Consider the following 16,592-nt stretch of genomic DNA (forward strand, 5'->3'; position numbering starts at 1 on the left):
TAATGCCAAGTAAGCATATAGTCCTCCACGTAGTCCACATATATATTCAATGCACTGTCTACAAAACTCACCATTCACTAAGATACAAGATTTACCATGCACTGCCCTTTACAAACCCCTGAGTGACCTTGTCACCAAAGAGTCACTTGTAAATTAAGAACACCCTGTAAAAATAAGCATGTATATATTTTTTTTAAATATTTTTTGGCACCTATTGAACAGATTTAACTAAACATTTTCAAATGAATATTTAACAGACCAAAAGGTAGAGAAAAAGAGAAGTTCATTGTAATGCTCTGTACACACGGTCGGAATTTCCGACGGAAAATGTGCGATCGGATCATGTTGTAGGAAAATCTGATCATGTGTGTGGGCTCCATCTGACTTTTTCCGTTGGAATTTCCGACGCACAAAGTTTGAGAGCCGGATCTCAAATTTTCCGGCAACAAAATCCGAGCTCGTCAATTCTGATCGTGTGTAGCCAAGTCCGACGCACAAAGTGCCACGCATGCTCAGAATAAATTACGAGATGAAAGCCATTGGCTACTGGCCCGTTTATAGTTCTGTTGTACGTGTTCTACGTCACCGCGTTCAGAACGACCAGATTTTTGGACAACTTTGTGCGACCGTGTGTATGCAAGACAAGTTTGAGCCAACATCTGTCGGAAAAAATCCGATGGATTTTGTTGTCGGAATGTCCGACTGTGTGTACAAGGCATTAGCCCTTGTACACATGGTCGGACATTCTGACAACCAAATCCGTTGGATTTTGTACGACGAATTTTGTCCGAAACTGTTGCATACACACAGTCGGACAAAGTTGTCGGAAAATCCAATTGTACATAACGTGATGATGTTATTTCATTACCACGGGACTACGTTCAGGCTAGTAGCCAATAGCTTTGTTCTAGGAATTTGTTCTGAGCATGCGTGGCACTTTGTCCATCGGAGTAGGCTACACATGATCGGAGTATGTCCGATAGGAGCATGTTGTCGGAAAATTTTATAGACAAGTTTGAAAACTTGGTCCGTCGGATATTCCGACGGAAACAGTCCGATGGAGACCACACACTGTCGGATTATCCGACAATACGGTCCGATTGGACACATTCCGTCGGCTTAGAGTTTATGCATCCCTTAAGCCTAGAGCTATTTTTAATAGCTAAATTTGGTTAGGTTTTGTTGTTAGAATTTGTTAATTATCATGGTGTAAATCTACAGGGAATTTTTTTTTCTTTATGTTATTCATTTGCTCCTGAAAACTTACATTTTTAAGTGGCTTCTGCAGTATTATTTGATTATAAGTATTTACAGTACTGTGCAAACGAAGTAAGATTGCCTTTAAAAATATATATTTTATTCATTTATTTTTATAAATTTACAAAATACAAAGTGAGTGAACAGAAGAAAAATCTAAATCAAATCAATATTTGGTGTGACTACCCAAACTCAGGGATTTTGTAGGATTAGAGTCAGGTGTACAATTAATTAAACCAAGCAGGTGCTAATGATCATCAATTTCATATGTAGGTTGAAACAGTCATTAACTGAAACAAAAACAGCTGTGCAAGAGGAATAAAACTGGGCGAGGAACAGCCAAACTCTGCTACTAAGGTGAGGTTGTGGAAGGTCATGTCACAGGTCATACACCATGGCAAGACTGAGTACAGCAAGAGACTGAGGCAGGCTACATACACAGAAGATCTGTGGTTAGTTCTCCAAGATGTCTGGAATGACCTACCTGCTGAGTTCCTTCAAAAACTGTGTACAAGTGTACCTAGAAGATTTAATGCCGTTTTAAAGGCGAATGATGGTCACACCAAATATTTATTTGATTTGGATTTCTCTTCTGTTAATTTACTTTCTATTTTGTTAATTGATAAAAATAAACTATTAGCACTTCTATTACTGAAAGCATTCTTAACTTACAGCATTTTTTTCACACTGTCTAAATCTTTTGCACAGTAGTATATATAGCACTGACAATTTACATACTGTACATTCAGTCACTGTCCTCAAGGAGATAATCTAAAGCAGAGATCTCAAACTGGCGGCCTTCCAGCTGTTGCAGAACTACAATTCTCATCAGGCATTGCAAGGCTGACAGTTACAAGCATGACTCCCATAGGCAGAGGAATGATGGGACTTGTAGTTTTCTGCAACAGCTGGAGGGCCACCAGTTTGCAACCCCTGATCTAAAGTCTCTATCTCACATGCATACACATATACACATACCAGGGCCAATTTAGACAGAAGCAATTTAACCTTCCAGTATGTGATAAGGAAACCAGAGTATATGGGAAACCACTCATGCACAGGGAGAACATGCATACTCCATGAAGATAGTGTCCTAGCTTGGAATCAAACTTAGGACAAATTGTTGCCACTATGTTATTCTTCCCTTCCCTGACACTTCATCCATCTCTGGGACTGAAGAAAAGAAGCTCGGACATGGCTTCTCCAGTTCCAGGCAAAGTTTAAAAGTATAAGGTTTGAAAAAACAAACCTACACTCACTTATGTGGATGCAACATTGATCTGATGCTACATCTGTCCTCCACCACCTATAAGACTGAGAACCGAGTGATCAAAAAACACAGATTGCTCAGTTTTGGTCTTTTGGTCTTCAGTAAGCAGAGAGCCAGTGACTGTCAGTCACCGGATATCAGCTCTGCCCCTCCAGCGCTCACTGGAGCGCCTGACTGTGGAGGGGGATGGGAGCAGCTGGCTCAGTCTCCCAGCGGCATGCTGAGAGGCTGAGCCAGCTGCCGGTCAGGCATCTGGATGGATCCTGACATTTAAGTCTGTATCTCTCCAGAGTCTGGGCCAGCTGGGTGACGTCAGCCGACAGTAGACTTTAGCATTATGTTGGCTGAATATGGGTCACAGGAATGCAGAAAGAAGTGCACTCCTGTGACCTACAGGAGAAGTACAGCCAAAAGAGCTTTGGCCCTACTTCTCCTTTAATAAGAAATGAGGACTCTTTGCCCGCATGGAAAAAGCCAAGCCTCATTTTAAAAATTATTTATTTCACAGCTTTTTACCTTTTTTTTACATCAAAACATGAATGTACCTATTTAAGTGACTGCGCAGTTAAAGAAGAGAGGCAGTCAGGTGCTGGCATTACCTTGGCTGGAGCACCACTCCAGGAAGAGGAGTATGCGCGTATTCCCTTGGCAGGTTACATAGTCCTCCACCAGCAGAGGGGCTACTGTTGATAAGGTTGCAATGGCATGAAGCTGTAAGTCTTCAAAACGGGCAGCAGGCCAATCATGGATTCCAGGCTTTTCACTTGCTTTGACATAGTTAAAAAGGGCTAAAACCGCCTTTCCATCTGAGAGCAACTAAATGAGTGACACAGACAGACAGTCATTATATGGCAGCATCATTGCTATAACTAATTTACTGTACCATCTGCAGGATACAAGCCAAGAACATAGAGCCACTTTGTCTGAGGCTGGGTTCACACCTCCGACAGATGCGGCTCGCAGCAGGGGTCCGGTGCGTCCCTGTTCTCCATTTCAGGGACGAATCAGTGACCAATTTTTGCCTGAATTTGGACCTGAAATGGAGACAAAGAAGCACAGGACTCCTGTGCAAGCCACTCCGCAGCCGCAGCTGAGATATGTGAACTGGCTTTATAGAGAGCCGGTCACAATCTCCTGTTATGTGAATTGGATGCGGGGAAAATCGCATTCAATTCGCATAGGTGTGAACCCAGCCTAAGAGTTAACACCCTTACTAGGGCAATCATTATTTCTACACACATCTCTAGAAAAAATTTCATCCAGCATGAAAAAAAACAAACAAACAAAAAAAAAACAGCTAGAGGTATCATAATTTGAAGCTTAAATGTATGCAAACAGCTAAATATACAGCTAAAATACATATAAGGAAGCAGTTTACCTGCTAAAGAATTAGTATTACTTTTCATCCAGTCCATGAGATTTAAACAGCTCTGCCACACAGGGCAGCCCAGCCCTGTCTGGCAGGGTACAATATCACATTTTTCTCTTCTGCAGTTAGAAAGGAACAAAACCCATTGGTCTGACTGTATCCCAAAACAGTCACTTTCAAGGCATGCCATGAATGATAGTTGTCATAGCTGCTTTTCTCTCAACTAAACTGTCAAGCCATTAAATAACTGGTATCATAACAGATTACATGTACAGCACCATAGCAACTGTAGATCAAACAGAAGTTAAGATGGCAGCTTCTTTGGCTGTAAATTATAGGGGGGCTCGTTCTGCTTTAAGGAGCATTCATGGGTTTTGTCCCTTATTCTGTCCCTCTGCACTATCAGCATATTTGTTAGCTAATGCACACTGCATCAAAACTGACCAGCTACTTGTGTTGCATCTTCCTCTCCCAGTCTGAGCTCTGCTGTACAAGGGACTGGAAGAGGCTAATACCAAGTCAAATTCAGGTAGTCTGCTGCTTACATATAAAAATACATTTAATAATGCATTCCTTAATACAGAGCTGCAATAGCTTGTGTCTTTTACATGGCCCTGGAGTTCAGTTTTACAGGCTTCCCATAAAAGTATATTCACTAAATTTTACCTGAACTGTTGAAAGATCCTTGGCTAACACCACCATCATGTTCAACAACAGCTTCTTCATCTCAAAGTCTTCATGCTTGTGCAAAAGCTTTAAACTTTTAACCAATGGGCTGTGGCTTTTAACTAGTTAGAAGGGAAGACGTTACATGGTAAACAATTTTTTACTCATATCACTGTTATGCCGCGTACGCGCGATCGGACTTTCCGCCAACAAAACCGTGGATTTTTGTTCGAAGGTTGTTGGCTCAAACATGTCCTGCCTGCACACGGTCACACAAATGTTGCCCAACAATTCCGAACGTGAGAACGCGGTGACGTACAAGACGTATGACAAGCCGAGAAGAATTAAGTTCAATAGCCAGTGCGGCTCCTTCTGCTTGATTCCGAGCATGCATGAACTTTTGTGCAACAAAGTTGTGTACACACGATTGGACTTTCCGATAACAACGTTTTGTTGGCGGAAAATTTGAGAACCTGCTAGCAAACATTTGTTGGTGGAAAGTCCGACAGCAAATGTTCGATGGAGCGTACACACGGTCGGACTTTCCGACACCAAGCTCACATCCAACATTTCCCATCGGAAAATCTGGTCATGTGTACGCAGCATTAGATACAGCATCAATATTGCCAATGTTTTTATATATAGATATATATATATACACACACAGTGGGGATCGAAAGTTTGGGCACCCCAGGTAAAAATGTGTATTAATATGCATAACGAAGCCAAGGAAAGATGGAAAAATCTCCAAATGGCATCAAATTACAAATTAGACATTCTTATAACATGTCAAAAAAAGTTAGATTTTATTTCCATCATTTACACTTTCAAAATTACAGAAAACAAAAAAATGGCGTCTGCAAAAGTTTGGACACCCTGCAGAATTTATAGCATGTACTGCCCCCTTTGCAAAGCTGAGACCTGCCAGTGTCATGGATTGTTCTCAATCATCGTCTGGGAAGACCAGGTGATGTCAATCTCAAAGGTTTTAAATGGCCAGACTCATCTGACCTTGCCCCAACAATCATCACCATGGGTTCTTCTAAGCAGTTGTCTAGAAAACTGAAACTGAAAAAAGTTGACGCTCACAAAGCTGGAGAAGGCCATAAGAAGATAGCAAAGCGTTTTCAGACGTCAATATCCTATGTTCAGAATGTAATTAGGAAATGGCAGTCATCAGGAACAGTGGAAGTTAAAGCAAGATCTGGAAGACCAAGAAAAATATCAGACAGAACAGCTCGCAGGATTGTGAGAAAAGCAATTCAAAACCCACGTTTGACTGCACGATACCTCCAGAAAGATCTGGCAGACACTGGAGTTGTGGTACACTATTCCACTATAAAGAGATACTTGTACAAATATGGTCTTCATGGAAGAGTCATCAGAAGAAACCCTCTTCTGATGACACAATCTCACCACCAAAATCAGCGTTTGAATTTTGCAAATGAACATATAGACAAGCCTGAGGCATTTTGGAAACAAATTCTGTGGACCGATGAGGTTAAAATAGAACTTTTTGGCCGGAATGAGCAAAGGTACGTTTGGAGAAGAAAGGTCACAGAACTTAATGAAAATAACCTCTGTCCAACTGTTAAGCATGGGGGTGGATCAATCATGCTTTAAGGTTGTATTGCAGCCAGTGGCACAGGGAACATTTCACGAGTAGAAGGAAAAATGGATTCAATAAAATTTCAGCAAATTTTGGATGGTAACTTGATGCCATCTGTGAAAAAGCTGAAGTTAAACAAAGGATGGCTTCTACAAATGGATAATGATCCTAAACACACCTCAAAATCCACGGGGGGATTACATCAAGAGGCGTAAACTGAAGGTTTTGCCATGGCCTTCACAATCTCCTGATCTCAACATTATTGAAGATCTATGGATAGACCTTAAAAGAGCAGTGCGTGACAGACAGCCCAGAAATCTCAAAGAATTGGAACACTTTTGTAAGGAAGAATGGGCAAAGATACCTCAAACAAGAATTGAAAGACTCTTGGCTGGCTACAAAAAGCATTTACAAGCTGTGATACTTGCCAAAGGGGGCAGTACAAGATATTAACTCAGCAGGGTGCCCAAACTTTTGCAAACGCCATTTTTTTGTTTTCTGTAATTTTGAAAGTGTAAATGATAGAAATAAAATCTAACTTTTTTTTGACATATTATAAGAATGTCTAATCTGTAATTTTATGCCATTTGGAGATTTTTCCATCTTTCCTTGGCTTCGTTATGCACATTAATACACATTTTTACCTGGGGTGCCAAAACTTTTGATCCCCACTGTATATATAAGGGCTGTGGAAATGAAAGATTAATTCCTCGATTAATCGATACTTTTTTTGATCATTTAAAATTCTTTTGATCGGTACTCACCTCTCCGCCGGCTTCCGGGTCTTCAGGGAGTTCCGTCGGAGATCCAGTGACGTCACGGACATCAACATCACTGGATTCCTCCCCCCTTCCCCAAGAGCCTCCATCTGCTAACGAAGGGAAGGGGGAGGAGTCCTGATTGAACGTAACGTGTATGGGGGAGGAGCTACGCATGACGTCACCCGCTGCTGCCCTACGGAACTAACACGATTGTCGGCTTTACATGTTGTGTTTTTATCATCTTTATGTGAGTAGTTTGTGTTTGAACACAAAAATTAAATCTTATATTTAAGCGGTGAGCACTTAGATCTTTTCTTTCTACCCATGACCTGGTGTCACTGCTGAGATCTAAGGAGACGTGAGAGAAGTTTATGGTCCATGTTAACCCTTTTGATACCCGCTTGCATGACCACCTGTTTGCACAGGGGTCCATGCCATAAGGTGAGAGTGATTAGTTAGACCGGAGGTGGAGGGATTGTCACGCTACTGTGGAAAAAAAATTACTTACGTCATTTAAAATGTATTTGTGTGAACTGTGAAGTTAAGTCATGGATTGTGTAAACTAACTAGTGTCGGGTGATTGTATATAGTGTATACCACATTTACCACTGACTAATGCAGAGTTGCAATGCAAGGAGATCAGTTAAAAGTAGTTGGATCTGTATGTGCATTATAATTAATCGAAATTAGTCGATTAATCGATAAAAAAAATAATAATATTAATCGAACGCAAACATTTTAATCAGTAAAAGCCCTTATATACTGTATATATATATATATATATATATATATATATATATATATTCACACACCACACACACACACACACACACACACACACATACATACATACATACATATATATATATATATATATATACACACACACACAGTATATTTATGTATATATCACATATATTAATAACACATTGTTACTCACCTTCAGGAAAAGTCGCAAACAAGATCAATTGCTTGGCAAATCCACTTTCCTGAGTATAAAATGCAAAGCATGAATGACATGAAACATTTTCTATCCAAAACACACTGTTATAGTTTTTCATTGCTTGAACTGCTTTTTTGTTAAACCCCTTTATTTTCATGGGATAAGGGTATAAAAGGTTTAGGTACAAAAATGGGGAATATATAGATTAGCACGATAGTGTTCCCTTGGTAAATACAAAAAAAAAATCAATTCCTGAAAGGGTTAAAATTTTGGTGTATGATGTCACTACATTAGCTAACGCCCATTACAGATTAAAAGCCTATGATAATCTCTCAAAGATCTAGAACAGTGTTCTCCAAACTGTGGCCCTTTTCTTGCTTTAATCTAGCCCTTGCGGAATTATTCCCCCCCACTGTCAGCAACAGCGGGGCAAAGTTCCTGCTATTGACACTGACAACAGGGCACTATTAATAGTTACATAGTTAGTAAGGTTGAATAAAGACACTAGTCCATCCAGTTCAACCTGAGTGAGCGTGAATGCATGTCTACAATTGTCCCTATCCCTGTACATTGTTTCTCATTAAGATGCTCATCTATTATATTATTATTTATTTAAGGTACCCATATAGCGCCGACAATTTACGCAGCACTCCACACATATATCGCACACTCACATCGGTCCCTACACTCAAGGAGCCCACAATTCAAGGTCCCCAAATCACATTCATATACTACAGCAAATTTTGGACAGAAGCCAATTAACCTACAATCATGTCTTTGGAGTGTGGGAGGAAAACGGAGAACCTGGAGGAAACCCACACAGGGAGAACATGCAAACTTCAGGCAGGTAGTGTAGTGGTTGTGATTCGAACCAGAGACCCTTTTTTTTCCTGCTAGGCGAGAGCGCTAACCACTACACCACTGTGCCACCACTATTCCTCCCACTGAAACCAATAACAGCACTATTTCTCCCCATAATACCAGAGAGGGGACATTGTTTACTTTCAGTGACACCATGACATTTTCTACTCTCGCTAGCCACTATTCCTCCCAATGACACAACATTGGGACACTAGTTCACCCACTGACACCAGCGATCTACATATTTTTTTTAAATTTAAGAGAGACTTAGTAAAAAACAGATTATAATCTATATAGGAATCTGCCCATTAACAAAAAACATTCCTTAAACAGAATAAAACGTAAAAAATAAAAAAACGTTAGAAGGGTATACATTTTTTTGGGCAAAAAAGACAAAGGGGTTGATTTACTAAAACTGAAGGGTGCAAATATGGTGCAGCTGTGCACCAATCAGCTTCCAGTTTTTTTTTTTAAAGCTTAATTGCACAAGCTGAAGTTAAAAGCTAGCTCGGCTAGCATGTACAGGCAGGGCCGCTAATAGGCCAGTACAACTGGCCCTGCTGTACCGGGCCTGACCAGCAGAATACGTTCTCTGCGCCTGCTCCTCATGGTGGCACATCGCACAAGTCCCGGCCAGCACATCCTATTATGGTGTTGCAGAGTGATATTCCTTTATCTCTCTCTCCGTGTGAGAAGAAGTAGCAGAGTGAGAGGCGAGCAGAGAGAGCAGGGGCCGGGCAATTGGGATATTGTGGTCTGTGGACACTCAAGAACAGGGAGGAAGTGATCTCTGCTGGGGCCAAGGCAGCTAACAATTACACAGGTGAGGTGTATGCTTGCTTGGGGGGGGGGGGCTTGAAGTTCAACATCTACTACTACTCTGCAATACATACCCTGACAATACTCTGCAATACATACCCTGACAATACTCTGCAATACATACCCTGACAATACTCTGCAATACATACCCTGACAATACTCTGCAATACTTACCCTGACAATACTCTGCAATACTTACCCTGACAATACTCTGCAATACTTACCCTGACAATACTCTGCAATACTTACCCTGACAATACTCTGCAATACTTACCCTGACAATACTCTGCAATACATACCCTGACAATACTCTGCAATACATACCCTGACAATACTCTGCAATAATACCAAAAATACAATTTTATTTATTCATTAATGGTTTGTATTACATATATTATAGATATTAAAGAGGTCTGTTCTCATCTGAAAACAGTATTTCTTTTGGATAATCAAACCTATAACTGGCTGGAGAAAAACAAATATCACTTGTAGACAAACCTACACTTTGTTTCAAGGTTGGGTCTGGGGAGGGGCAATGGGTGGGGACAGGGGTGGGGCTTAAGGAGGGACCAGGGGCGGGGCCAGGGAGGAGCTGAGGGGGGCCCCCTGTCAAGTAGGCTGTACGGGGCCCCATGATTTCTATCAGCGGCCCTGTGTACAGGTGCACCAGATCATGCACTCTCCGGTTTTAGTAAATCAATGCCAAAATCTTTACTGCTAATAAAAAACTTCTTTCCCATGCAGGTTCCTATTTTGTCTAAGCTGCCTGTGGTGCATGCACAGTGAGGTGTGGAAGTCCCAACTCATATGCAGAAGTTACATCATAAGTGGTTATCAGCCCTTGAAGAAGATGGCCGGGAAAGAAGAAGGGAAAGTACAGACAACATCCCTCAAGGAAAGCACCTTAATATGTCTTAATATGCAAATATGCTGTAAATACTTTCCCAGCATTACAGTAATATCCCACCCACTCCAGAAGCGGTTAAGTTCCACTTTAGGAGAAACATGGTAGCTGCCATTGCTTACTTCTCATTCTGCATGCTAGTAGATTAGCTCTCATGCTTATCCTCTTGATTCAATTCTTAAAGTCAATAACCTAGAAAAGATATGCAGATAAGGACTTTAGGTTATTCTTTGACTTTCCTGATCTACATATACGTTTTCTAGGTCAACAGCTCAGAAGGTATTGGAGCCACAGGGTCAGCATAACTGATAGGCAATTATAGTGGTTAGCAATGGCAGCCAAATATTTCTCTTAGGGAAGCATATTAAAGCTGGCCCACCCAACCATAATTTCTCAAACAATAATAGTGTTCTTTAATGGTCACTCATCCAATCCCAGTGGACCAGGGGCTGTTTGACTGGAGATCAGCCCCAAAGGAAGGGGCTGAGCCCTGTATAGTTGAAAATACTGGCTATTAGTAATAGAGTGAAACGTGGAGCGCACGGATTTCTGGTAAGTAATAGCTGGAAGCGTGAACTTCCTGAAAGATCATGGCAGTACAGACAATGTACAGACAGGCATATGTGCATGTAAAGAAAGAATTAGGAAAATGTAATTTCTCCAACCAGTATCTCGGTTTAAATGTAGATGCTAAATGTAGGGTCAAGATACTAAATGGGTCTAAATGTAGATACTCTGTGTTCAGATCTTGTTTCACATTTCACATCGGTTCACATATCAGGTTACTATGGAAGCCATAGTGCCTCCCATTAGTGTCCACCTGTGTCATAGGTGGAGACCTTTAGTTCTCCCATATAGAGGAGTGTATGACTCCCACGGTTCAGAGAAGCAGGATCTCTGTCTATGGATAGTGTAGGACCCACTAACCATGGGGTACTTTGTCGCAGTAAGTGGGCTTAAGCACCATATAGAAATATGGTGTGACCAAATCCCCATGTTTTTTGAAAATGTCTAGGTGTTTTAAATAGCCTTGCATCTTTTAGGGTGCGCCACCCAAATATATTGTTTGTTTATGTTTTAATACCATGTACGATGTTTACATTTTACTTACAACCAGTGGAGAGCAATTGTTCTCTGCAATCAATGTAGCGATCACCAAAAGATCATTTCGCAGCTGTCGGTCGTAATGTCTATAGCCATTGGTGAGTAGACGTACAAAGGAGTCCTTGAGTGCACTGAAAACAGACACAATAGGCCTCATTTATGAATAACAAGAGTTGTACCAATTTGTCATGTGAACAGTTTGTTCTATTTTCATTCTGTTAATGGCCACAAAACGATAATCAGTGGTGAGATTTTTGAGGCAAAAAAATAAAAAATAAAAATCGAAGGAAATGTTTGGAATATTTCTGCCAAACGATAAATTGAAAGAATAAAGTGTTTGTCGTCTGTTAAAAAAAACAACTGTTGGTACTGCGTATTTGTGAAAAAAGCTTTAACCCGGAAGATAAACATTCGTGTCAGCAAACGGATATGTCTAAAATAAAGAGCATAGCAATAGTGCATACAAGAAACACACAATCATTAAGATTTTTATATAACCATTTTTTTTTCTCTGAATACTCTGTGAAAAAGTGACATTAAAGAAAAATAGAGACCAAAATAATGCAATAATAAAAACTATTTATTGTTCAAAAATTGGTCATTACATGACGGCAATATTGTTTGCTCTTACGACCATATGTTCATTTTCCGAAAAACGCGTTTAAATTACTTTTTGACTGGTGTATGGCTAGCATAAAATGTACATGTACATGCTTGTATGACCGTGTAAGTGACATTAGATTGTAAGCTTCTTCGAGGAAAGGACTGATCTTTAAAACATTGTGGGGTTGATTTACTAAAACTGAACATTACAATATCTAGTGCAGCTCTGTATGGAAACCAATCATCTTCCAGTTTTTTTGTTTTTGTTGTCAAAGCTGAATTGAACAAGCTGAAGTTAGAAACCGATTGGCTACCATGCACAGCTGAACCAGATTTTACATTCTCCAGTTTTAGTAAATCAAACCCTATGTGTGCATGTCAGGTGCATGTCAGGTTCTTGCAATGCATGACTCTAGGCAATCTAGCACTATGTAGTACTTTCCATATATTAAATGACTGTTCAATCTTAGGCCCCTTTCACACGGGCGGCTGTTCTGCCGCTGTTAAAAGCATGTTTTGTTATTTTGAAATTCAGAGAATCCTGGCACAGCGTTCACTTGCAGTTGTACATTGCGTTTAGCTGCGTTTAGCTGCGTCTGCGTTTAGCTGCGTTTGGAAAATTCTTGCCATTTCTGATGTGCTTCCTATTGTTTTTCTTTCCTTGTTGCCGCTGCTATCTGCAGGAGAAATAGTACACTGCGATTACCTGCGGTTATGTGCTTATAGCTGCGCTACATCGCACCTGGACGCATACAATTCTATTTTTTCTATTCGCACCGAACCGCATGTAACTAAATCGCGGCTAAACGCTGTGTGTGAATGGGGCCATAGGAAAGCATTGTGTGCTTTTAGCTGCGGTAGAAAACTAGAAAATCCGCAGCTAAAAGCACCATTCTATCCGTCCGTGTGAAAGGGGCCTAATGCAACTGGTAAATAGGCAGAGGATCCTTGATCTCTGAACCCTCTTAGTGTTTGTAAACACAAAAATCTAATTATATATGTCTCTCTGCATTTCATCAACCGGGCCAGATTTTGTTTCAGAACTGATTGTCATATCAATAAGATTTTTACTATAGCTGACCATAGATGGATTACAGTGAAAATGGTGTTGCCTGCACTACCCCAATATCATAATACTGAATACACCACTCTTTTCAACTGTGAAAAGAATCATAAAATTACCTAAAAAATAAAATACCAATTGTGCACAATAGCTTATCACACACTATCCAATCTTTATCATAAAAGCGAAACCAACATATACTTCAACATAACCCCAATACGACACATCCCTCTGCTGGGATGCCGATGTGTTGTTGCTGTCTAAAGAAGGGATCATTTCTATCGTAGCTAATCACCATTAACCCACGCTTGGGTTAGCTGCACCCTGTTGTGGAAAATTTGATTGTATAACATTTTATTCTAGGATGTGTGTTTTATAGATTGTCATCTGTCTCCCTGTGTCTGGTTTGATCGAGGAGCGCTCTAGCAGAGCGCACTTGGGTCAAATCGAGACCAGTGGTAAAAAACAGTCAGTATGAAAACCTTCTCATCGGATTTGAGACGTGTTCTCTGTGTCTGTGGATGTTTGTAGGTACCAAGCGCAATGCGCTGGGCTTCTTGCCTTCAAATGAATATGGGCATTAGAGAAGTGAAGTCTACATAACGAGATAGACATATTATATTATCTCTGTGTGGCTACGTTATCCTTTTTGGATACATATCTGCTTTAATAAGAGGACATTGGTATCTGCCTTGTTAATATACTAGTACCGTATGTTAACAACACCAGTAGCAATGTCCACGCAGATTGTCTCAAGCTTTTAAGAACCATTAGAATGAGCTCACTCCATACTGTTTACTTTGAAAACACTATGGTCTGTGTTCCATGCTGACTAAAAGGGGATGTGTGCACTTCCGCTTGTGAATGCCCTCCCCTTTAATGTATGTAATTTCCTGTGATGTCATTTTCTGTACTGAGGAAGTGCCTGCCTGTTGTGGGCAGGACTTCCCGTTTTTCATTCTTTGGGAGATAATAAAAGGCGATGTTGAGCCCCCCCGGGGGGGGGGGGGGGGGCATAAGCATGGAACTGAGAACATAAGAAGGATGGTTGAGTCTGTTCATTGGGATGAATGTGTTGGAAGGTAAGCTTAAAGTATTATATCATTAAGACGGAAATGGGTGCTTATTGGAAGCACAGCAGCAGATGTGGCTGTGTGTATAGCATACAGCAAAATTACTATGACAACCCTTTGCGCATCCAGGCTTGCTTCCTGCGTATTTTCTGGTTAAGTGTATCAAATTTTGGCGTCCCCGTTCTATACATACATTTGCTTCAGCAATTTATTTTGTTCTGGGGCAATTTGCCACCTTCTCTACCCCCTGCAGTCACATATGGTGGTTTGTCAGGCTGGATTACTTTCTACCCGAGGAGATTGCCCCATCCATCTCGTGCCGAGGACCGAGTCAGGGCTCACTATCTCGTCTTGTCTTTGGTCAAGTTTTGGTTCCCCTGAAGAAGCCATTGTAATGGCGAAACATGTTGGGATACTCTTGACCATGGAGTAATTACAAGGTCGCTACTATCTTTGACCAATTAGACTCATTAGACGTGTATTTAATCCAATGATCCTTGTGTACCTTGTCTATGTATTTTGATTATTTCTTTATTGTATTAAATAAAAAAAATTTTTTTTTTTTGAATTTGTACTCCATATATTTTGCCTTTTTTTAAATCAATTTGTTTCTGTTTGATTGATGGGCACCGCAATAATCCCATTTCCTCAATTGCTCCACAAAATTCTAACTCTGGGATGAGGTGCTTTAACGTATTGGATTCCCCCGCTTGATTTCTCTATTCTCACCATTTTCACTATGAGAAGATCATGCGCTGGCGGGAGTGACTTTCCTATAATGAATATATATATATTGAATGGAAAAGACTGTGTTCTTATACACCTCTGATCGGCTTTGTTCAATATGACATTCCCAGTCACTCTTCCACCTACGCTGTGTTAAACAATTTTTTAACCTGGTTCTTTCCTGCCCTCTATGACTGCATGGAATGCCCCCTTGGGTTCTTTTGGCAGGTGTGAAACTTTGGGCAGTGGTGAATGTGGGTGGACACAGCATGGGTATATGTATTGTTGTATTGCACATCCCCTGAAGAAGCAAACAGCGAAACATGTCGGGCTAGTGTGCAATAATAATTTCTTTACATTCATCCGTGACTCTCCAAGATTGTTTAGATAAACCACTGTAAAGGCTGACGCATTGTTTCACTTGTAAAATATATTTTTTAACCTTGATTGTAATAAAATTTTCATACAAAAAAAACAAACATTCTTTCACATTGTTAATTTGCACCATTAAAATCCCTCTTTTCAAATCTTCTCATTATCTTACTCCAACTTGGGATGTGGTGCACAATTTAATGGGTGTTTTTCCTACGTAGCCGGACCAAAACCCAATTGACCATTTTCACTATATTTTTTCTTTAATTTATTAAAGTGGTTGTAAACCCTTACAACACACTTTGACCTACAGGTAAGCCTAGATTAAGGCTTACCTGTAGGTCCCAGAAATATCTCCTAAACCTACACGGTTTAGGAGATATTTGCCAAAAGACAGGCCACTGAGCGCGCCACCGTCAACGGCGAAATGCCGCGCATGGCGGCTCCAGTACGCATGTGCGGGAGTGACGTCATCGCGGCTTCGCCGAACTACAGCGGCGGAGCAGCGAGACCCACCGAGAAAATGGATGTGCCGGACTACAGGGGACAGCGGTGACTTCGCTGGCTCCTGTGTCAGGTAAGTGACACATAATGGACTACTATGCGATGCAGCCAGGCTTTTATATATTATATGTTATATGTTTTTTTCGACACAAATAATAGTTATCTTTGCGCCGGTGACTCAGATATACCCATTTGAATAGACAGATTACAATCCATTCGAATTTCATTCTGTTTATGGGCAGGTTGGTTGTACTGAAGTTGATTCATCAATTAACTTCAATACAACCAGCCTGTCATTTTTTTCACCCGATCACTGCCAGCAGCTATAGCCGCCAGCAGTAATTATTGTATTCTGCTGGTGTGGAAGGTTCCCTGCCACAGAACACAATAGAGCTTCGGGAAGGATTCCACCATTAACACTGCCACTAACACTGAGGGAATCAAGCTATTTTCTTTCCTTTAACCCGTGGCTGAAGGAAAGAAAATCGCAGAGTGTACGGCTTGCTTAACTGCCATGTAGTCTACAAGGGTTACCCAAAAAATCTATTCCACCCAGTCAGGCAGACTCTCACGCTGCACAGTTGTGTTGATCTGACAGATATATTCTGTAAACTACCAAAAAGATTTGAAACTTTCAACAAAAAATATGGAACTGACAGAGTTGTAATGATAAAACAATAAATGTCCT

At 40.7% G+C, this 16,592-nt stretch overlaps 1 protein-coding gene and 1 long non-coding RNA gene across 3 annotated transcripts in view; both read right to left on the reverse strand.

The window, feature by feature from the left end:
* The window catches only part of CFAP69 (cilia and flagella associated protein 69), a 96,047-nt gene that overhangs the window by 39,076 nt on the left and 40,379 nt on the right, over positions 1 to 16,592 (reverse strand). For both annotated transcript variants that reach the window (XM_077490883.1, XM_077490884.1), the window contains exons 9-12: positions 11,571 to 11,694; positions 7,873 to 7,921; positions 4,563 to 4,684; positions 3,127 to 3,343 (exon numbers count right to left, since the gene is read on the reverse strand). In XM_077490883.1, the coding sequence (XP_077347009.1) occupies positions 3,127 to 3,343; positions 4,563 to 4,684; positions 7,873 to 7,921; positions 11,571 to 11,694 (512 nt within the window). The remainder of the gene's footprint in view (positions 1 to 3,126; positions 3,344 to 4,562; positions 4,685 to 7,872; positions 7,922 to 11,570; positions 11,695 to 16,592) is intronic.
* Positions 12,123 to 16,585, reverse strand: LOC143996065 (uncharacterized). Its single transcript, XR_013277499.1, has 2 exons — positions 13,084 to 16,585; positions 12,123 to 12,631 (listed from the first exon to the last, which is right to left on the reverse strand). It is a non-coding gene; the product is annotated as an uncharacterized LOC143996065 (long non-coding RNA).

This window comes from Lithobates pipiens, unplaced genomic scaffold, assembly GCF_037356315.1.
Source record: "Lithobates pipiens isolate NorthernLeopardFrog02 unplaced genomic scaffold, aLitPip1_a1.2 Scaffold_19, whole genome shotgun sequence".
Classification (NCBI taxonomy): domain Eukaryota; kingdom Metazoa; phylum Chordata; class Amphibia; order Anura; family Ranidae; genus Lithobates; species Lithobates pipiens.